Source organism: Typha angustifolia, chromosome 2 (genome assembly GCF_048772165.1).
Source record: "Typha angustifolia cultivar Huaian chromosome 2, ASM4877216v1, whole genome shotgun sequence".
Classification (NCBI taxonomy): Eukaryota; Viridiplantae; Streptophyta; class Magnoliopsida; order Poales; family Typhaceae; genus Typha; species Typha angustifolia.
The window spans coordinates 288,052-309,924 of NC_133240.1; the positions used below are offsets into that span (position 1 = coordinate 288,052).

Sequence of the window (21,873 nt, forward strand, 5' to 3'; positions counted from 1 at the left end):
ATTCTATCCGTATCCGAATCGGATAGAAATTTTTTATCCGAATCGGGTTAGATAACGAGTCGAGTCAAGTTAATCCAACTCGTTTTCACCCCTAGATGGTGTTCCTTATATTCACTTATATATATTGAAATAAGGAGAAGAAAAATATAAATTTTTTAATATTTTTTTATAAAATTATTATAAATATTTTTTGATTTGATATTAAGTAGGTTAGTGTGTAGCCTAAGATGTAATTTTTTATTAATAATATTTATATTTAAAAAACAGATCATTAGGATGTTTAGATATTATTATGAAATAAAGATTTGCATTTCATAATAACAAAAAAATAAATAAATAATTGTTGACGAAGTGAATGTGAGTTTAAGGCTTTAGAAGGTATGAATGAAATATCTGTCAACTTTGGATTGAAGTTGAAATAGACTCTTGGCTGCTCGTTGACCCAATGGGAACATCCAAGCAATTTTAGATAATATTCTTTTCGTTCTCTAAAAAAATTAGTCCTGTAATAAAATTACACATACTTAGAGTGAGGCTAATAGACCCCTTGATTAACTACTTATTCTTAGAAGAAATTAGAGTTATGGGTGTACTTGTGTGTTAGGAGTTTTCCTCTTTACTCTTTCAACTTTTGTTTTCTTTTAGTGATGATTTTATAACCGTGGGAGTTAAATTATCTTGATTTTATTTGCTTCCTTTAGAGAGAAAAAAAAGGGGGAATAACTTTTGTTAGGGGTGTAAACGAGCCGAGCCTAAGCGAGCCGTCTCCGGCTCTGCTCAACTCGAGCTCGGGCTTGATTAGAGGATGAGGCGGTGGCAGCGTGGGCGGTGGCGGCTTGCCGAAGGAATCGGAGACGGATGGAGGAGGAGGCGACGATGAGAAGATGATGAATGAAGGAGGAGGAGGAAGCCGACGGAATGGACGAGGAGGAGGCTGACGGAGAGGAGGACGTGGCGCCATAGTGGTGGCTTGCCGATGGAGGCCGACGGAGAGAGAGGAGGTGGCGGCGGCGCATGGGGTGAGGCTATGAGTGGTGATCGATCGGATGAAGGTGGGGTGGGTGCCTGATAGGTGAGGATGGGGAAGATGACGTGATGGGGGAGGTGAGGGTGATGAATGGGTTACGGGTGAGGGTGGGTTAGTGACGGACACGTGACAATATTTCTTTATGTAACGTATCCTTACTTATAGCCCAGCTCTAGCTCAGGCTCAGCTCGACATTAATTTTGAGTCTGTTACAACGGCTCGGGCTCAGGCTCAGCTCTAACCGAGCCGAGCCGGACTCGAGCTTCACCCGAGACAAGCCCGAGCCGCTCGTCAGGCTTGACGGCCCTACTTTTTGTGGGTGTATAAATTGGACAATTAGATTGATTCACTCAAGCAAAATGGCCCATAATTATTCAAATCCAAGCATCATACAAAATCAACTCGCCCACCTCCTGTGTGCTACAACGATCAGCCTAGCAAATAGAAAAGGTTAGCATATTTATTTTTTTCATATTTAGTGGAATAGGTGATTGCTGTGGTGAAAGTGATTTTGATGCAACAAACGATCAATCAATTAATTCTTCTAAATAGTTTCACATATTCCTCAAAGTAGCACTGGATTCTATATTTTTAGACATTCACAAATTCCCCATAAGATATCAAACATAGTTTTCTTACTTTCACTGACAATAAACCTCCAGATAATACAACTGTGCTTCAAAGTTGCGTAAGCAATGCTTATTCACTATCATTTGCACCATCAGATCCAAATAATGCTCTACATATACGAAAGATTGAGTAATGTAAACAACTAACAAACAGAGATCCTAATTATGAACTGTGCTTCCAAGTTCTTGATAAGATATGATGGTAATAACAGAACTAATTTAATCCAAGTGTGAACCTTACAAATAGTTTGTTATGTCAAACATTATGAACCAATATTATCATACAAAAGCGGTTTCTCTATCTATCACATAATATCAAAACAACACATATTCGGTGAGGAGTTAAAACTCTATCGGCTACAATTATAACTTTCATATTCGGAGTTCCAGCTCCTGAGCTGCAAGATAAAAGAAAAACAAAAGAAGTTGAGCATGACAATATATATGATTTACAAGGATAATGACGATACCTTCTCAACAACATCGTTCCTAACTGTAGAGTCCTGCCTTGTCTTCGCGAGTTCAATGTGATTCTTCATCACTTTATTTCTTTCTTGAACCTGCATTCAAAATGATGACCAGTGAAAACCAAATGCCGCATATGAACTTTCTAACTGGAACAACTTTATCACTAAGAGATATATGCTTCAGTCGTATGCCAAGTTGCATGTCTGGGAGTGTAAAACAGGGTCAACAGTAAAACAGCAAAAGTATACCACCTTTAAATTCCACGAGGGTAAAACAGCAGAAACTAAATAATCGACGCAAATAAGTATTCAAATGGATAAAGAGTCGGTGTTAGCTTTAACCACTAAAAAGCAAGACACTTAGCTACCTTGGCAAGTACAACCATAAATGATCAGAAATAGAGTTATAAGAGATTCTTATAAAATGAGCCAACAGTCTGCAACTGCATAGTCTATATCAGGTTCTCCAAATTGTCTGTCATGATTTATTTTTTTCCTTTCAAGAAATTGGAGATGTAAAAATGCCACTCAGTTTGATAAAAACTGAGATTAAGCAAGAGAGTTGCCTCAGGGCCACTTCCATCAAAGACGGGACAACAAAGTTCAATTAATACCATAGAAGAAATTTATGTTTATTACGTAACATTAGCAAAATTAAAGATATATTATATATAGAAACAAATTAGAGGAGAGTTCATATCAAAATTGGTTAATGTGGTTGTACTAAACAAGTATTATCACATCTCCGGTACTGAAGATTGAAAGTCTGCTTGAACTCCAGTATATATAAGGATGACTAATGCTCCCTAGGTGCATACTAGTTTTTAGTAATGGTGGATTCTATATTTTAAAATTAACCACACTAAGGTGATACTACGAGAACATGTGTGTGTGTGTGAGAGAGAGAGAGAGAGATCCAGAGCTGACATATAAGAATACCCAATGCAGAGGGTGTGTAAAACTAAATTGTCGATATTCTCAGGTGAGATCTCTGAATCTTTAAACAGCACCTGTGATATCATTTGTAAAAGGAAACATAAACAAATATTTCTAACTTCAACATTTGATGGTATTTGTCATAGAAGCTCGCTGTTATCATATTTCAAGCAACTTAGAGTACTGTTATCAGCTTTATGGCAACTAAAAGCAATGGCGCTCTTCCATAATCTAGATGACTTTCAGTAACAAACTGCAAATCATTAGTTAGCTATGTTTTCGAGTGTTTGCAAGCCGTAATATGCATACCAGTAGAATTCAAGAATCCATTCCAACATTGTCTACAATTGTAATGATCCTACATAGTTGCCAAAAGTTGGAATCTCTTAATGATTCCTACTTCGGAGAGCAAAATAACATTTGTCTAACAAGGAAGAAGACATTATGTTAAAACTAACCTTTTCAAGCAAACTTGTCAAGTACTGGATTTCATCCTTCTTAGCTCTTGATATCTGCTCTTGGGTCTCTACAATACTGGTCCTGCTTTTCAGCCATCCAATTATCAAAAACCTGGTTTTGAGCTACTAAGCATATATTTTTTAATACGCAGATAATTAGGACTCCTAAGTATAATATATCAAAACAAATGCATAAATGAAAGAGACTCGACATATAGAACAACTCACAAATGTACCAAGTGCCCTTTTGACTAAGCAAAGATGAACATGCACTCATGCATACGCACTGACAATTGCATAGCCACAAATAAAAAATGCCTAGGTACACAGGTAGTCTAATGTATAACTCCAAAATCACATGATTGGAATAAATATATAATTGGGCAATATCCATGAGAATAGGAGTAAAAATTACTGTCTTGACATCAGGCAAATTATTAAGTATTCTATTCTCTCGATGAAACTAAAATGTGCTTACTTATCTGTAGATAATACGTCAAGATTTTGCTCCTCAATAAGTTGATCAATAGTTCCAAGAGCAGTACAAACCTGCAAAAGAATTTGTTTGTATAATCTACTAAATTGTTTGCTGATAAGCAAGTACAGCTAAAAATCTTTAAAATTACTTGGATAACTAGTTAAATATTGTCAATTATTTTTTTTTTGGTGAGAAAAATATATAGTCAACTTAAAAGATCATTCCTAATAGCTTTATTACACAGCAATTGATTATGGTGGTGATCCGCTAGAATTTATTTGCTTCCACAAATGGTACAAAAGCTGAAGTTCCAAAGGCTATAAGTTGAAGATCAAGACCTAAGAAGAAAGCAACAGTACAGTATCTAACAACGGCTACTCAAATTACTAACACCTTTCTCAAACATAAAATGATTATTTTGGAGATTGGTTTGCTGATTGTTAGGAAATCAAGAGGATAGATGCTCCTTAATTGTGTGTACAAGGATGAGAATGCTGTTCGGCATAAAATGAGGACTATGAAAAACTTTTGCACCGAATAACATAGAATGATTGCCAATGCCTCAAATCCTGTAAATGTTATATGTTATATGTAGCACCATAAAAACTAACAAACATGTGCTCTTTTTTATGAAAAACAAATATGTACTATGAACTGCACTTTTATGATTCAATACTTTAAAACAGAAGGCACAGGATAACCTCTGTTTCTCGACAGAGAGTGTCAAACTCCTCCTGCAATATGAAATGGAAGAAGTTTTAAGAATTGGCCAGAGATCATAGTTCAATACTGTTAACAGAAAACTGATTACAGATTTGCGCAATCTTAGGTTAATGTAAAGACGTCACATATATGGAACTCTAAATTAAAATATGTTTCATGTTTTGCAACAAATTTGCTAACAGAAATCCAATAAGCCCATGCAGCCATGTCAGCTAAAAATACCTCAGACAAAAAGAAGAAAAATTTAAAATAAAGTTGTTTACAGCAGCTTTAGGGAACATATCTATAGTAGGAAATGCCACATAAACCACTGGCTATCTTAACATTGAATGAGAACCAAAAATTCCCTCTTTTTTCAGGACAACACCAAATCCGTTGGAAGGAGAACCAAATACATAATCAGATCTGAGTAACAGAGATATAAATTTTGATAACTCATAAAGTTGGACATAAGCTGGATAAACATGCAGAAGATACAGAAATGACCATTTTAAATTTAATCAATGCAAAACCTGTTCTCTAGCGAACAATGATTTAGCAATTCAAGGAGCATATTGCTGTAGAAGATTATTAGTTTTAGTTGTAAAATGTTATCTGCACTCATATTGAATTACAGATCATATAACCAACCGAAAATTGTAATGGAAAATAAAGATATGTTGATCACTTTCTACGATACTAAGGAGGCAGTTAGAATATGGTCTGCAGTGACTCATACCTCTATATTCCCATGCAAAGATTTGATTACCTGAAAAATAAGATGAAAAGAGAATGTGAATTTGTCTTAGAGGCATTGTTATTACTTGCAAGCACACAAATCCATGTATATAGAAGAGAATATGCACAGTAAGACCATTAAAGTTTTAAAGCATATCCCAACACATGCCAATTCTTCATCAACATTAACAAATTTACTAGGCCTTTTCACATATCATCTACTCAATGTATAAATTCATGAAATAATCATATTCTGGTTCAGAAAGTGAGGTTCAAAAGTCAACCCAGTATCCAACTATCCAAGGCCTTAGCTATAGTTTCTAAAAGAAAACAATAGAAGTGGTATACCATGACTTCAAACTTTCAAAGGACTTTGTAAAGAAACTATAAGAAAAACTTACATGAACAAACATGCGGTACAGGCTTTCTTTCTCAGCATCTGTAAATGCTGAAAATGCATTGTGAACATCCTACACATTCAAAAAGAAAATCTAAAAAGTTATGCATAGATTTCAAGAGAGTGAACCTATAAATGAAGGATCATTTGATCAACTGTTACTGAATATAAAATATGGCATATGCTAAGAAAATACTAATGCGTTCAGACCACCAAGTATCACATGCATTCACTCCCAACTCTCCCAATTTAGTTCGTATGGATTCACTGCTGACTGGTGTAAATATCTTTTTTGAGTTAATGAATGGAGAAAAGATCAATGTGTGCAACATTGTGCAGTACCATAAAAGATACAACTTTGGAAGCAATTAGGGACAATAAAATAGTAAGGTCTATGACCACAAGTATAGATGACGGCCCAAAAATTTGCGCTTCCTCGAGGAACTAAATCGCGTTCGGCATCATCCATGTGTAACGCTTTGTACAAAAAAAAATACACCATTAAGATAGCAGAAGCATATCATCACCTCCTTAGAGAAGGCGGTGAGCAAAGAACGGATCCCGAGCTTAAAAGACTTCTTCAAATTCAAATATCGCGAACTTGTGATGGATGAATCAGCATCCATGGATTAGCCAACAGCGCCGCCACCGGAACTTCCATAGATATAAAAAAAAAACAAAAAATAAAAGTAGAGAAATTAGTTGAATTTAACAAAGAAATTGGATCCGATCTAGGGTTTTGGGGTTCTCTGCTTTGGATTAGAAGGGGAAAGGTAGCCAAAATGGGAAAAAAAGAGGGCAAGGAAAGGCACCTCTTCTTCACCCAATAGTTCGTCCCAAGGTTTCCGCGGATGAATCGAGGAGGGAACTCTCGATCGAGTTCTCTTTTCAAACACACCCACAAAAAAAAAAGGTTTTTTTTTTCACAATTGCTGCGAAAACTTTTGAATATCATTTTTTTCTTTAATTTTTTTTTGAAATATTATAATTTTTACTAAAATATCTTAATCTCTATCAAATAATTTGGACTTTTTACAACTTAGTTACACTTCTTTTTTCTATTGCTATTATTGTGCCACAAATATTAAAATCTTAAACTACCGTATTTACCTCTCATTTATTCATTCAATTTCTCTTTCTAATCTCCACCGTTGCTACCAACATCATCTCCATCGTTATTTTTCGGCCACTCTCTACTATCGCTGTCACTACTGACCATTGCTACTCTCATAAAACCATCATTCTTATGACCAAAGAGTCGGGCGGAAAAAATGGGACTTTCACCAACAACATTAATAATTATCACAATTATCACTACCTCCCCGCAATCATCATGATTATTGTTTGGCGGATGTTATGATCGCACTTGGTTTAATTATATAAGGTGATCAAATGTATACAAACTAATTAAAACAATAGGATAGTAGTGACTTGACAAATAAGACTTCAATAATCAAAGTTACCACCCCACCACCATAGCAACAATCATGGCAACCCCTATCTTGACCACCACCGCCGTCGCCACATATAGCTCACCACCATTGTCTTGACCCATACTAACAACATCAATTACTATTATTACCACCATGACCATCACCTTTATTACTAATACCAACCTTACTGAATATTATATTTTCCTCACCAATGCTACTATTTTATCATCACTTTCACTGTTGTAATAACTTAATCACTACTTTACGATTATTATTATCATTTCACTATCATTACCCTTATCTTCATAGCTACCACATCCGTACCACTATTTTCACCGCCACCACTACTATCTTCATTGCTACCACACCACAATAACTATCTTCGTCACCATCGAACAACTATCACCACTAGTCTACCACCTTCTTAAGCACCTCACATTCACTATTCATATTTTTACTATTACACCACTGCTATGCTACTGCTACACCATAAATACCTCACCAACCTTCAACACCACATTTATTACTACCACCACCATCAATACCATCACCATTTTTACTACCTACTATTACCATCATCACCTTCATAACCACAATCTTAACAATAATTACTATTACTCTCACTACCCAAATAAAAAAGAAGTATATAAAAAATAGAAATTATTAAGTATCACACATAAGAGTTCAATTCTATATAGAAATGTGAGAAAAAAATTTATAAAATTTACATAGATTCTTAGGTCTTCAAAAGGCTGAATTGGATTTTAAAATTTAGGGTTAAATATATTTTACCATAATATACTTATACACAAAATTATTTTACCCTATATACTTTAAAAAGTTTTAGATCAATCCATGTACTTATAATTAAAGTTTAATTTAATTAAGCACCATAGCTAACCATAGCTATTTTGATCATTCAACGATATTATCTCAAAAGCATGTATGTCTTGTTTAACAAACACGATGGAGGTATTTTGGTCATTTTGACCATTAGTTTTTTTAATAAATTTAATTAAACACCATGACTATTTTAATTATTTAGCGATATTATCTCAATAAAAATGTATGTCTTGTTTAACAAATACGATAAATGTATTTCAGTCATTTTGGCACCGTTCAGTTAAGTTGAGTAGAAAAAATAATCATTTCAATTATAAGTATATGGACTAGTTTAAGGTTTTTTAAAATGCTCGTGGGTAAAATAATTTTGAGCATAAATAATAAGGAAGTGTCGTGGTAAAATATATTTAACGGTAAAATTAACTCTTCTTCACTTCGATTGGTTGCCTGCAATTCTCCATCTCGCCAACAAGCGGTTGAGATTCTTCCGCTTTCATACACAAACGGCCCAAGCCATTTATGGCAGGCCCATCAGAGGCACTTATTTAATCGAGTCGTTCCGTCTCCTCTCGAAGGAGAGAGGGTTTAGCTAGGGTTTTAAGCGGGGAAAGAAATGGAAACGGGAGAAGAGGAGCGGGAGTACGTTTACCTTCCCCTAGTGGATGCCTTGAAAACCGTGGGGTCTAAGGTCAATCTCTTCGCCGTCATCGTCCAGATCGGCAACCCGAAGCGGAGCAGAGGAACCGGTTCGTCTCCTCCTCCTCCTGTCGATCTGTGGCATTCGTTGACTTTGAATCCATCTACTTGGATCGTGTTCTGTAGATTTTTCGGTTGGCTATGATGATAAAAAGGCCGGTCTCACGTCTGCCCTCAGGAATTTTGTGTTCTTGGGTTGGCGGTAGAATGATGCGACTCGTCGTAAGGTGTTATCTGAGCCGGCTGAGATCCCAGAACAGATAATTTTGTGATCTTGGAGGGTCTTGTTGGTTTAGAATGTGTTATCTCGATTTTATGTCACCTGCCCAAATTTGGTACTCATTTATCTTGGTTTCAGTTATTTTAAACCGTCTTTACTCTCTAGTATAAACAAGTCGAGCATGGGCACCTAGCTCGGTTATGAAAATGCCAATATCGGTTGCGGTTTTCCACCCAACCTAGCCAGACCGCTCTCTTGGGAAGGGCAGTACATTGGCAGCACCATGCTCTTTTACTGCTTTTGGTTTCTCTACCGGGTTGGATCTCAGTAGAGCCTATGATAGACAGTTGTATAACATATAATACACAGTGAGGTTATCAAACAAGAAGGATTTGAGCATGTAAAGCTTTCTGGATGGATGTTTCTACTTGTTTATTGAGGGTTATATTGTGAATTAAATCCCTGTGTACATACGCAAGTTGCATAATGCTTTAATTTATGAAGTTCCGTACTTAATAGAAGTATCTAAGAAGGTGTGAGATTATCCAAAATATATATGCTTATCTGATTGTATACTCCTAGAATATGGACCAATCGTTCCTGGTAGCTATAAAAATGTTTAGCTTTATAAATGGTGATGGACCTTTAGTTTACCACTGATATGAATGAGAGAAAATTGTAAAAGATTCAGCCTGTGCTTTCCGCCCATTTTTCTGACCAGGCAACTAGGCTCAAAAACTTGTTTATGTATAAGTACTTGACTTCTAGGTTCTAGAAAATCAGATCGATGATATCTTTACTACTGAGTGCTTCCTTACAGATTTTGTCCTGACACTGAAGATAATAGATCAGTCTTATACAGCTCCTGGGATTCCTGTGAACTTCTTTGCGGAGAATCCGACAAAGCTACCGTGTGTCAGGTTGATTGGAGATATAATCAGTCTTCATCATGTCGTGGTAGCTGCTAAACCGGAATTGTTATTTTTCCCTCAGCCTGATAGATGCTTCTTACTTGTTGGCAGTATGCCTGTGTTTTGTGTTCTATTAATTTCCTGAAATCCTATACTGGTATAACTAGATCTGGACTTGTAATTTTCAGTATATCTGATAACTGAGTGCACAGTTCTTTTTTCTGGAAATTATGATCTCTCTTTATCCAAACATGGCAAATGTTTATTTTATGTTGTTGATATGACTAGATTTCGAGTCTTGCTATCATGGAATTTTTATTTCATAGTTTCATATTACATAATTGAAAGTCATGAATAGTAAAACTACTATCGAAGTCCATGTATCTCATAATCCATGTAAACAGGTAAGCTTATTTTTTATTCCAGTCAATGACAAATTCAATTGAAATTTTGACACTAGGTCAAAGAGAGGTTGGGTTTTTGTCCGCACTTTACCATCGAAGAGTTTTGTGGCATTTAAGTCAATTGAGGCTAAGAAAAGAATGGATAATTGAATGTAGGTGTGTTGGATTAGATGTACTAGGCAGTTGATCCGCCTGATCAATTTAACTTAGCTTTATGTTAAGTGAATCTGGTTAGATTGACCATATCCAGCTCGATCCATTTACTGATAATCCTTTGATCCCATCTAGGTTCATGTTGGGTTGAGTGCATAATATTATGTTTAACATGCCAAACTTGAGCATGACCCTTTTAGTAAATGGTTGACTTTTTGAACACGAGCATGGTTCACTTATTACACGGGTTACATGACTAACCCATTTAACCTACATAACTCATATATTACATGTGTAACCATGTAAGGTTCAAATCTCTTAAATCGGACGCAACCAAAATATGTCATGAATACGACCTATTTAACTTATACAATTGTGGCTGATAATAAGCACACTGTTTAATATTCACGTCGAATGGGTTGACTCATTTATGATAAGAACCCATTTATGCTAATCTAGACCTGTTTAAAAGCCTTGGGTGCATGTAGACCAACATGTTGGGTAAAATGTTCCACCTTTAATCCCATTTTTCTCATTAAAGAGAGTACTCACTTGCTGTAAACTATAAATTGTACATGGACTTTGGTGGAAAGAAGTTTAGAGCATGGTTGGGAATGCATGTGATGCAGGACAAACTCATTGATCATAGATTTGAGAATAAAATGTAGTAAAAATAACCAAACTCGGAGAATCCACCAATTGGGGTGTCAGAATCCACCGACGTTGGAATCCATCAACAAGTGCTTAATATATCAAAAAGTCTCCAAATATTCATCAATTCGAAAGAGAGGACTACTAGCTTTATATAGCAAAGCAAAGCAAAAAAATAAAAATAGCCCTAAAAGGCTAGTCAAAATCCTCATTAATTTAGAGAGCCACGAGTGCAGCTCTTTTGTGCCTACAAGAGTAAACGTGACGAATAGTGGTGCCAATACCAACATGACTATGGGATAAGTGTTATGTGAGAGGCAAATGATGGACCTCAATTCAAGATTCCAGCTAAATTCCACAAAACGTGTTGATTCCATGTCACCAACTTGTCGACGTGAGACTTGCCTCCCAACACATAATATGCTGAGTAGGAGTTAAGTACTTGATCTAGAGATGTTTTACACTTCACTTGCATTTGTTGTCACTATTATCTATATTGGCAAGTTATAAGGACGTGATTCGCACACTCACATTATCGGGCTAACCTCTTTTAGCACAAGTCATTTATTTAACATGCATTTTCTAAACTCTGAAGTTGTTTCAATAACAAAAAGTTTTTCCAATAACAACTTTTTGATGTATCTCTTGTGCAGATTAGAATTCACGGTGGAGGTTTTTATTGTCTTTATGACAAGAGATTCTCTTCATTTGCACTATTCAGCAGAAAAACTATCGCAGATTTGAAGCCTTATCAAATTTCTACAAAGTATGGTGAAAGTGATCATGATAATGAACATTTGTCACAGCTAAGGACATGGTTAGTTGATCAACCCCCTGATGCAGGTGATGGTACTGTGGAGTTTTTGGCTTCTTTTTCTTGAATTCTATATTTCTGATTATCTTCTCTGTAAGGTGGTCTATTATGCCATAGGATTCTCTCTTTTTTTCTGCTCTAATATTTGAATTTCGAGTTGCTTTAGTGTTAGTAGAAAGTACAACTGTGCAAATGCTCTTTATATCTACTAAAAAACTTACTCAATTTTTTGGTAGCAGACCCAAGTTTCTCCTTTTTTTCAGTTTGTAAATGTGTTGATCTTGTATATCATGTTATCACTTTAACCCATCTTGTTACTATATGGGTTTGCTGATTTCTAAGGTGAGATATATTGTCCTTAGATACCGAAAATGTATGGCATTATGCCTAAAAAGGGTGTAACTTTAATGGCTTGTTTTAGATATTGTACATTCCAACACTTTCTTTCATCATCTATTTCTAAACAACTTTTTCTTTAATTTCTCTAGATGGTTGCGTCGTTTCTAAAGAGTATGAATTGCAACTGAAGAGCATCAGGAGTGGTTATGTCTGTGATCTAGTATGCAAGGTATATCAATTTATCAAACTACTAATTGCATATGTTCAGGTTTAGGCAATATGAATGGTATTTTCTTGTTCTGGTTCTGTTGAAGGTTCTTCATGTCTGTAAAACTTCTAGTGGTGAGTGGATTCTCTTCGTCTGGGATGGAACTGATACTCCTCCTGCAAGTCTAGAAATGGAGTAAGTACTGATATATCTTGATGTTTTTCGCTAGATATCATATACTTGAAATGCATGAGTTACTTGAGGATCATAGATGGGCATTTTGGATTGGCATTAGCCTGAACCTTTTTTATGTTCCGTCATTACATGTGATCTCGAGCTATCTTCCAACCTCTTTGACCTTTCTTTATTTTATAAGGCTGATAAGTGGTATCCTTGAATTTTGTGCTTGGCATCAATCAAGCTTTTTTTTGCTTTCTATGAGTCTGATATATTATATATAAGACCAAAGCCGTGGGGTTTATGAAATTTAATTTTATAGATGATTAGTAGTTTGTTCTAATTTCGTACAACATATTGATTACAGCTAATTATACTTTTCTTGAAAGGAAGTTTTATGGAGATTATGTCTTATGGTCAGTGAAAAATGACTTAAGGCTAACCTACTTTCTTGTACAGAACCTCTTGCAATATGGTTATGTAGTTAAAAGCATTCAATATGTTATTTTAATCTTTCTTAACGAGAGATTAGCAATAAATTCAATTCTTTCTCTTCTTTTTTCGGAAAACAGCCTTGATGCTGAAGGGAAAACCCCGATGCCTCTACATCTTGAAGAATATTCTTTATCGAGAGGGATTCTGTGCACATTTCCTTCGGTTGGAACAGTATTAAGAATATTCACTAACAGTTTCTTCAAAGAGAGAACAAATTTGGAAGGTGGCAGAGATTGGGTTAGATTATGCAACATAACCTGTGAGCTACAATATGGGATTTGGAAGGGTGTGCTACAAACTTCTAGTAAAGTTCGTCTTTTGTCTAATGAGGATTGCAGTGTAATGAGTTGTCTAAAGTAATTATTATCTCCTCCTTGCACTTTATGAGTTTATTTATTTTTGGTTGTAATGCTAAAATTTACCATATACTTGATTCATTTAGGGCGTATCAGGAACGCATAACATCTAAGGTGGGACGTCAACCTTTCACAAGCTTTCCTTGGCCTTCTCATGCTTTAGGTATGTAGTTATGAGAAAGACTTCTGAGACCTTATGAGAAGATTTGCCTTGAACCATTTGTGATTTTTGAGTCTCATTATTTAAGCATGTTATTTTCATCTATCATCAGTCACATTGTGCGTTTCATTTCATATGCCTGTTCATCAATCTTATGCGGATTGATCCAATAAAGCTTCATTTGTTCAGGAAAATTTAACTGTACAAACTACAAATGAATCCACTTGTAGCTGGCTTCTTCGTGTATCTGAGAAATCAATAATTTTAATCGTTTTGGTTAAGTTACAGAATCTATATCATTGTAGGATCAAACTTTCTAATTCTTTTTTTTCAGTGAAAAATTAGTGTGTTTATATTCTACTTATGGTTGTTTCTCAAAATTCCAGAGGTGGACAATGCGCACGCAGCATATGCAACCTTGATGGATTCTCTCATCCATAAAGAGGTCTGCCTTTACATTTTCTTAAGTTTATTTAGGTCACATTTATTTATATTATAAGTCTGGTTTATTCCTATAAGGAATGATGGAAAACAATATATAAGTGAGGTAATGGAACTTAAAGATCAGAATTTCCAGGGAAATAAGCACATGATTCTTCAATATATGTTTTAGAGAAAATATTCAGATAAAGAAGAAAGATTGGTTGTCAAACTGATGCTTCTTTGTCATATAATCTTGTTTTAGCATTACTTGTCCTTGTGTTGTTAGTGTTTCCTGCAATGCTAAGGTTGGTTATTTTCTTAAGCTAAAATGCCCTGTGGTTCATGACAAGTTTCTCTTTGGTCCAAGCAGTTGATCTCCATGAGAATCTAGAGGTTGAAGTCATCCAATCATGAGACCTTATTTATGATCTATGACTAGCTTTTACCTGATGTCCACTTCTTACATGATCAAGTACTTCACGCACATCTGGGGAATTTTATATTTTTTTAACTAGTAAGATATAATATACTTGAATAAAGTAATATACAAACTGGAAGGAAGCATAGTTTCTCAATTAAGTCTGGAATTAAGTTCTGGCACAACTTTGAAGATGGTAATTAGTTAATTGGATATTTGGATCCATATTGATCAGATTAAGGACTCTCTTCTTATTATAGAATGAGAACATTCTTTTCTAGTAGAATTCAACTCACATCTATGAGCTCGATTTTCATATGTAGCTTCTTGCCAAAATGTACATATGATGACAGCTAATTGTCTTGTATTATCTTGCTACAGTAAGTATGGCTCAATCTACTGATAATGGAAATTTAAGACAGATGGTACAGGAACTGAAAAGTTTGAATATGTAATAGCCGTCGGATATGATTTCAATTGAATGTGAGTACATGACCTAGGTATGACAGGGTTGCAGCCTTTTTATCACAAAAGAAACGACCTAACAATGAGTTTTTTTTCCTGAAACATCATATCTCAAGTTAATTTCTGTTTGTGTTATCGAGGGCTGGATTCATCCATTCTTAGGTGGTGTTTTGTTGTGGTATAACTCCTGAATCTGCAACTACACTCATTTTTTTAACTTGAATAAGGTAGTTCAAACGGGTTTAGGAAAATAAGGTGTTTGATTTAAATCGGTTTAGCAGTGTCATGATTACACTTGATGTGACATAAAAATATAATAAATTTATGAGATATTGTCAAGTGATAAAATACCCTTTATAGTGGATGGATGAGGAGAGGAGAGAGAAAAGAGAGAGGGAGGGAATAATTGAAATAATAGTTGATTGAACTGATATTTTTTCAAGGGCAAGATGGTAATTGAATTTTGTGAGTAAATATAATAGATTGGATGGAAGAGGAGATGAGATAGAAGAATGGTTTTAAGTAGGTTTTGGAATAAACTACCATTTGGATACTAAGCTAGTTTAATGCTCACTAAACTGATTTAAAGTTATGATGGTTTAAAGTTATGCCTAAACCACATCCAAATAGGTGTTTAAGGTTTCAGAGTTGCCACCACATTAGTATGTACGATGGAATTAGTTATATTGCTTACATCAGCCATATATGTTGGCATTTGGAATAGTCTTTTGGAATATTTGTCTAAAGTTTAACACAGCTAGTTAGATTACACTGTTTTTTCTCAATATAAAATTTAAACAGATGGAATTTTTATAGTAACATATCAAAATTTAATTTTGTTTGTGTTTTAAAAATTGATTTTCTGGATGACCTCCAGCATGTTTGAGCTTCCACTGTTTGCTTATTGAAGTTCTGTTACTCTCTCTTAGACTCTCAATTAAAGGGTTCTGATTTAGTTCCCATCCAGAGTCAAATTGTTTCAAATAAAATCCTAGGTTCATTATTTAGAAGTTATGAAACCTTGTTTTAAGCTTGTTAGGAACTTAGGATATCATGATCAACGATGGTCGTGCCGACTGGCACATGGTATGAATGGGTGCTGCACGACACCTCTTCTAGCAACGATCTGCTTGTCGTCGAGCTTCCATCGCCGCCAACCTCACCGTGGTCGTTGCCTGTCATGCTGGAGAGCTCCGTCGATGAAGGCGTCATTGCATCCCACATGGGGATGCCCTAGCCCCAGCCCCAGGAGGAAGAAGACCTTGGGACCCCCTTCATCTCCGGCAGCGAACGGTGGGCAACGATGAGGTCGAAGAGTAAAGCGCCGTTAGTCTCCTTCCTCTACTTCTCTCCTCTTGTGGCATGGCCGGCAAGTGCAGTATGCTGGCCGCTGGTCGGCATGAGCCGTGCCATGGCACAGCCATTCATGATCATGATTAGGGGTGGCAGTGATGAATTTCGCATGGCACTAAGTTGGTATATTATGCTCGAAACTTAGAGATAGATATTCATGGCTTCGTACACTATATAACATAGCACATGATGGAGAAGTTGTAGCTCGAAATGGAGCTTCATCTAGATTCGTATTGAAGGAGCTTTTCCAAAGTTTTTGTGCCTCATTGTTCCATGGGCTCTTTCCTATTGTCCGACTATTTTGGGAGAATACAGTTATGTTATGGGGCTGGAAAAAATTAGTATATCGGAGCTGGAATAAATTGATATATCGGGAATATTGCTTGCATAAAGAAAGTGAAATTTATTTTATTGGAGCTCCATGTCTCTGTTAGGACATTTCTTTCTCTCTTGATGGCATATGTACATGTGCACGTTGTCCATTCTAGTTTTTTCTGCTTAAGAAATGTTTCTAGACCTTTTTTTTTTGTAAATCTGATCTGAAACAATGTGGGACAACTTCAAGATGATGTTGTAATTCACACGATATACAATTTTGTTTGTTATACATCTACTAATCTTTTTCTTGGATATGTTTAAACATATACATCTACAAACATGTTGACTGTATTTGTAAAACAAGGATGGTTTCCTAGTTCCTGTTTGACATGCAACATAAAAGCAGAAAGGATATTCATCTTGCTTTTCTATATGGATTAGGTTACACACACGTTCAAGTGCATAGTCCGTGTGGTGGCAGCATATCCTTGGCGAGCTGCAGACATGGTTTCTCCAAGGAAAGGACACAACCATGTCAGATTGACTCTTGAAGATCCAACAGCAAGAATCCATGCTTATATTTGCAAGGAAGATGGGGTAAATGCTAGAGTTTTTTCTCCAATGCTTGCATAAATGGTTCTTCTCATACCTTTGAATATAATGGCATATTGCACATGCTCGATCAAATCTTCTCTCTCATCTTCATCTTACTGTATGTCAGGTAAAATTTTTTGGCAGTAATCCAGCATCAGATATTTTAACTAGGAAGATGAACAGGCTACTTGGTATAGCTGAAGTTGGCGACGGGGTAGTGAGAGTGCCCGACTGTGATAGTAGAAGAGACCCACCATGGGTGTGGTGTTGCTTAAAGTCATACTATGTAGATAAAAACGATCCATGGGGAAGTAGAAAATACAGGATCTTTGGTACCAAGCTACTTGGTTGAAGAATTACATTGCTCATGAAGTCAAATATCAATAACCTTAACTTTGTGCATATTAGATTCTAACTATGCGTCTACAGACAGTGGTGGGACATGCTTGTTAACTTCACATATGAAGTGAAACAAATAGAATGTAAAGCTTTTTGTATAGCGGAGAAAAGGAAAATGTCTGTGCACATCGTTTGGCTCATAGGTGGGGCATATTTAATATTGTTTCGCAAAAAGGTCAGTTTTAGCTCATTCTTTCTTCTCTTTTGGATGTTTTAGCATGCATGTTCATCAGTCTATCAGATCATTGCAGATAATGTAATATGGGAGAGAAGGTTAAACTATTCAGTTCGTCCTGCCTTTGCTAATTGGAGGCAGTGCTGTCTTCCGAATGCAATGCTTTTGTGTAGAGAACAACATGCTTCCTTTTTTATTTTTATTTTCATGATTATAGCAAAGTGACCCTTGTTTGCGAGCATCCTTGGTTTTGTTTGGGTCATGCTTGCCAATTTGATTAACAAGAGGTGATTGAACCTGTTGTTCAACCAAATGAATCAAGAGCTCCATCTAGCATCTCTGAGATGTTAAGAGATGATAGTAAACATACATTTTGTTCTTGTATTTGTCTTTTATTGTCTCAAAATATTTAGCCCGGACAGTTACAGATAATGTTATTCCTCCTATTTTAAGATTAGTAGAACTGTTTCTCCTTTACAACTTACCCTTCTCCACTTTCTTTTGACCTTAAGATTATTATAATTATTAAACATGTACAGTCGAATTAACTCATTTTTTAGGTAACTTTAGATTAGATTAGGCAGTCATCTTTGAGGCAATACAAAGGAAAATACAGAGGTTGGTTGAATGATAAAAGATCCATTAGTAGGGTGTTAATGATAATAAGAGCCATTTGGCGCAGGTTCCTTGTTATTCGCCAGGCATGATGCCATTTGATTAGGGATATGATGTTTTCAGTTAAAACCAAAGAGTTCTTTTGACCAATTCCAATATATAATTTACTAAAATAAATCACTCCTGAAAGTTATTACTAGAAAGGGTCTGATTAACTGTTGCTCTAAATGAATTGCATATCAATTTAGCATTTCATTATAACAGGTAAAACACTGGCAAATTCGACAGTTTCACTTCAGAGAAACACTGAATAGTTTGATGTTTATTCATAGACACCAGATTTCCTTACCTCCCCTTGTACAAGTTGTTAAGTACTATAAAAGAAACGATGTAAAGTTCAGCCTCTTATGGTAACACACTCATTAGTTAAGCATTTTTATCGGTGTTTCCCAACATCTGAAGACTTGTTTTGTGGCGCGTTAGTTGGGGGTGGCGGGGGTTGAGTATACAAAAGAAGCATGAAGTTAATAGCATCTTAGTAAAACACTGAAAATATCAGTTTTTTACTTAATGAAACGCTAAACAAGATCAGCATTTTACTTAATGAAATGTTGAACAAATCAACGTCTATCACAACTTAAAACCAGCTAACCTCTTCTTCCTCCTTTCTCATTTTATATCTTCTAACTCTAAATCGTGTGTGGCCAAAAAATTCTTCTCCTTTCTCATGCACAGAGGCCTCGTTCTTCTCCATGTAATATTCGATAAGCATGGTAAATGTACTTCTTGGTAGGCTCACCATGCATAATATAGTCATATGAGAGCAACGTGGAGCCAGCATAATGGATTCACCTTTGGGTGGTTGCGGCGATGAGTTATGGTGATCCATATATGTTGTGGTATAGGAGGATTACACGACGATCAATTTCTCCATTATCAAATAGACCACACATGTGATTTTCACCTTATGACACAACTATTGAGGCTGTAATATGTTTAGTAATAATTGTAATATTTTAAAAGATTTTAGGTTTGCCAAAAAATTAAAACTACTTAATATTTGATGTAGGTTTATACTTTATCAGATATTCACTGTCGAGGCTCAGATGCACTTGCCGCATGGAGTAACAGTGGTGTCAAGCATCGATGAGCACAATTGTTGACATGTGTATTGGTGCATTATAGATAGTTGATGAGTCACAACACTTATATGCTTCTCCTACAGTATGTCAGTCAGTGTAGCTCCTGTAGGACATCAGCCATTATTACCTCTCGTAGTTAGGGGTAGAGGTAGAGTAGGATGTAAAAGGAGGGAGAGAGAGAGAGAGAGAGAGACAACTATTGCAGAGCAAGTCATAGAGGAGGTGACTATACAGGAACCGATTAAAAAGGAGACTATAGAGGAAGTGACTAGATAGGAGCCAATTACATAGGAGTCGCCTACTCCCAAGGTTGCTTAGGAAAAAAAAAACACGATACTTAAGATTTTATGTAATTGGAGGGTAGATACTTGTTTTAGGAACTTGAAATATTTTGATCAAAATACATCTCATGTAGTAGTTCTATTCTTGATATGATTTGATGTGAGTTTACTTGTTTTACATGTGTTTGGTGGATCCTCAAATATATATGGATGTTATGCTATCAACAAAATGTCTTCATTATTGTTTATGTTTGAATATATTTTTTTTTACAATTTTTGTGATATTATGTGATATTTGATAGACAGTAGAGATGTAAATATTCAGTATTTGCGGTTTAAAAATAGTTTGATTATCCAAGATCTAATTCTATAACTTGAAGCTTCTTATAAAAGGTTTGTGGAGACTGGTGAGTAGTTAAGTTAATTGTTGTTGTTGATGATCGGCAATTTAACTGATTCTTTTATCTATTACTTTCTAGATCATCTCTGCATAGAAAAATCTATATTTTCGTTTAGAGTTGACTGATAATTGTTTAGTAGTCATGAGTTTAGAAGCTTTCTGATGATTATTTTTTTGTTGATGATAAAGAGTGTTAGCTTCCTACAATCTTTTTTTTTTTTTTTTCAAAATGTAGGATAATAAGTTGTAAATGTACTTCAGTATCTAAATGTGGCAGTCTTTCATCTTTCTGAAAAACAATGTTTCATCTTAGATCAATTAGAATTAGTGAGAGATTGATGACAAGACTATTAGACTAATCATCAAACTTAAATACTAACTTTAATTAGGACCTCCTATCAGTGGAAGTTTTGCATCTGAATTTTGTATCTAATTTGCTTACAATGCCCTTGTTGTTGAACAGGTGTTGGAATGATAGCCCTGGGAGGTTGCCTTCTTTCCCTCCAATCTTCGGATGTTTTCACTGCAGAAAAATAGATAAGAAATGTTATGAACCAGATTTGAAACGATATGGAAGTAATAAAATTATGATATTTTTATACGATGAAGCCCTGAAAGTCATAGAGTTAATAGCTTTAGTTTTACGTGATTCCGAGGTAGGAGTGAAAATATAAAACTAAAACAGTGGAGGAATATCAGAATTAAACAAATTGATAATTATCTGACATTATGACGGTCGTCGGAGGCAAGCGGATAGCCAAGGATGGTGGTGGATGGTCATAAGATAGGACGGCTCTACATGGTAGCTATGATTTGGAAGTAAAATTAGGGTTCTAAGTTACATCTACTTGTAGGAAAATAAATAATTATGATTAATTTATTTTAACTCCTAGATTATCTTACTTTTACTTCTAGGAAAATAATTTCTCAATACTTGAATGAATAAACAAAAAAGCCCAGGCCCTCTATATATAAAGGTTGACTACAATAAATCCTACTCAGATTAGCCCTAAAAGTTTATATGACTCGGACTAGCTTTAAAGGCTTATACGATTCAAACTAAGGCTTACCTTATAAGCTTATATGACTTAATTAGATGTGACTTAGAAACTTTCATAACTTAATTAGATTTGTCTTAGACTTACAAACTTGTCTTTTAAGAGTTACATGACTAAACTAATCTTGTCTCAATGGTTTACATAAGATATAAAGCACAAACTAATTAAAAAATAAATAGACTCGAACTATCGAGCCAATATCCTCATGATGCAATCCGACTTGACTTTCCGTTCGCATAAAGAGATTAACAGTTGTAACATTAGACTTTTGCAATTTGAAAAGATTATACCTTTCTGGCTGCAAATTTGTAACTGATAATATATTATGTGCTCTATCCACGAGCATTCTGCAACAAGAAAAAGCTACAAACACTTATAAGATCAGCTGTTCACTTTAGGTTGCGGAACACTAACAATGTGCCAAAACGTTTAAGTGGAAAGCGTTTTATAAAAGCATTGAAGGTTTCAGCATTTTACTTAAGTTTATAACTAGAAGCTGATGCAATGTAATAAAAGCATACTACCTGCATAAATTTATGG

The 21,873-nt window shown here is 35.4% G+C and overlaps 2 protein-coding genes and 1 non-coding gene across 3 annotated transcripts; 2 read left to right on the forward strand and 1 right to left on the reverse strand.

Moving 5' to 3' along the window:
* Positions 1-1,815: 1,815 nt before the first annotated feature.
* LOC140773043 (uncharacterized) lies at positions 1,816-6,732 on the reverse strand. Its single transcript, XM_073115379.1, has 9 exons — positions 6,645-6,732; positions 6,360-6,486; positions 5,837-5,905; positions 5,437-5,466; positions 4,697-4,729; positions 3,996-4,066; positions 3,518-3,599; positions 2,127-2,216; positions 1,816-2,054 (listed from the first exon to the last, which is right to left on the reverse strand). The coding sequence occupies exons 2-9, from the start codon at positions 6,456-6,458 to the stop codon at positions 2,007-2,009; spliced, it is 522 nt and encodes a 173-aa protein (XP_072971480.1). The 5' UTR covers positions 6,459-6,486; positions 6,645-6,732; the 3' UTR covers positions 1,816-2,006.
* Positions 6,733-8,668: 1,936 nt separating this feature from the next.
* On the forward strand, positions 8,669-17,852 carry LOC140770627 (protection of telomeres protein 1a-like). Its single transcript, XM_073111883.1, has 10 exons — positions 8,669-8,854; positions 9,845-9,981; positions 11,797-11,986; positions 12,446-12,525; positions 12,611-12,699; positions 13,254-13,532; positions 13,619-13,695; positions 14,079-14,137; positions 17,111-17,266; positions 17,391-17,852. Exons 1-10 carry the CDS (start codon positions 8,722-8,724, stop codon positions 17,613-17,615), a joined length of 1,425 nt encoding a protein of 474 aa, XP_072967984.1. The 5' UTR covers positions 8,669-8,721; the 3' UTR covers positions 17,616-17,852.
* Positions 8,941-9,047, forward strand: LOC140777775 (small nucleolar RNA snoR113). The gene has a single exon (XR_012107084.1). It is a non-coding gene; the product is annotated as a small nucleolar RNA snoR113 (small nucleolar RNA).
* Positions 17,853-21,873: the final 4,021 nt, after the last annotated feature.

Bases quoted from the DNA above. Each gene is read 5' to 3' on its own strand.
- LOC140773043 (XM_073115379.1), bottom strand. From the start codon at position 6,458: ATGGATGCTGATTCATCCATCACAAGTTCGCGATATTTGAATTTGAAG. The intron at 5,467-5,836 runs GTAAGTTTTTCT...CTTATTTTTCAG, and splicing joins TGTACCGCATGTTTGTTCAT to GTAATCAAATCTTTGCATGG. The intron at 4,730-5,436 runs GTATGAGTCACT...TTCATATTGCAG, and splicing joins CTTTGCATGGGAATATAGAG to GAGGAGTTTGACACTCTCTG.
- LOC140770627 (XM_073111883.1), top strand. From the start codon at position 8,722: ATGGAAACGGGAGAAGAGGAGCGGGAGTACGTTTACCTTCCCCTAGTG. The intron at 8,855-9,844 runs GTTCGTCTCCTC...GCTTCCTTACAG, and splicing joins GAAGCGGAGCAGAGGAACCG to ATTTTGTCCTGACACTGAAG. The intron at 13,696-14,078 runs GTATGTAGTTAT...TCAAAATTCCAG, and splicing joins TTGGCCTTCTCATGCTTTAG to AGGTGGACAATGCGCACGCA.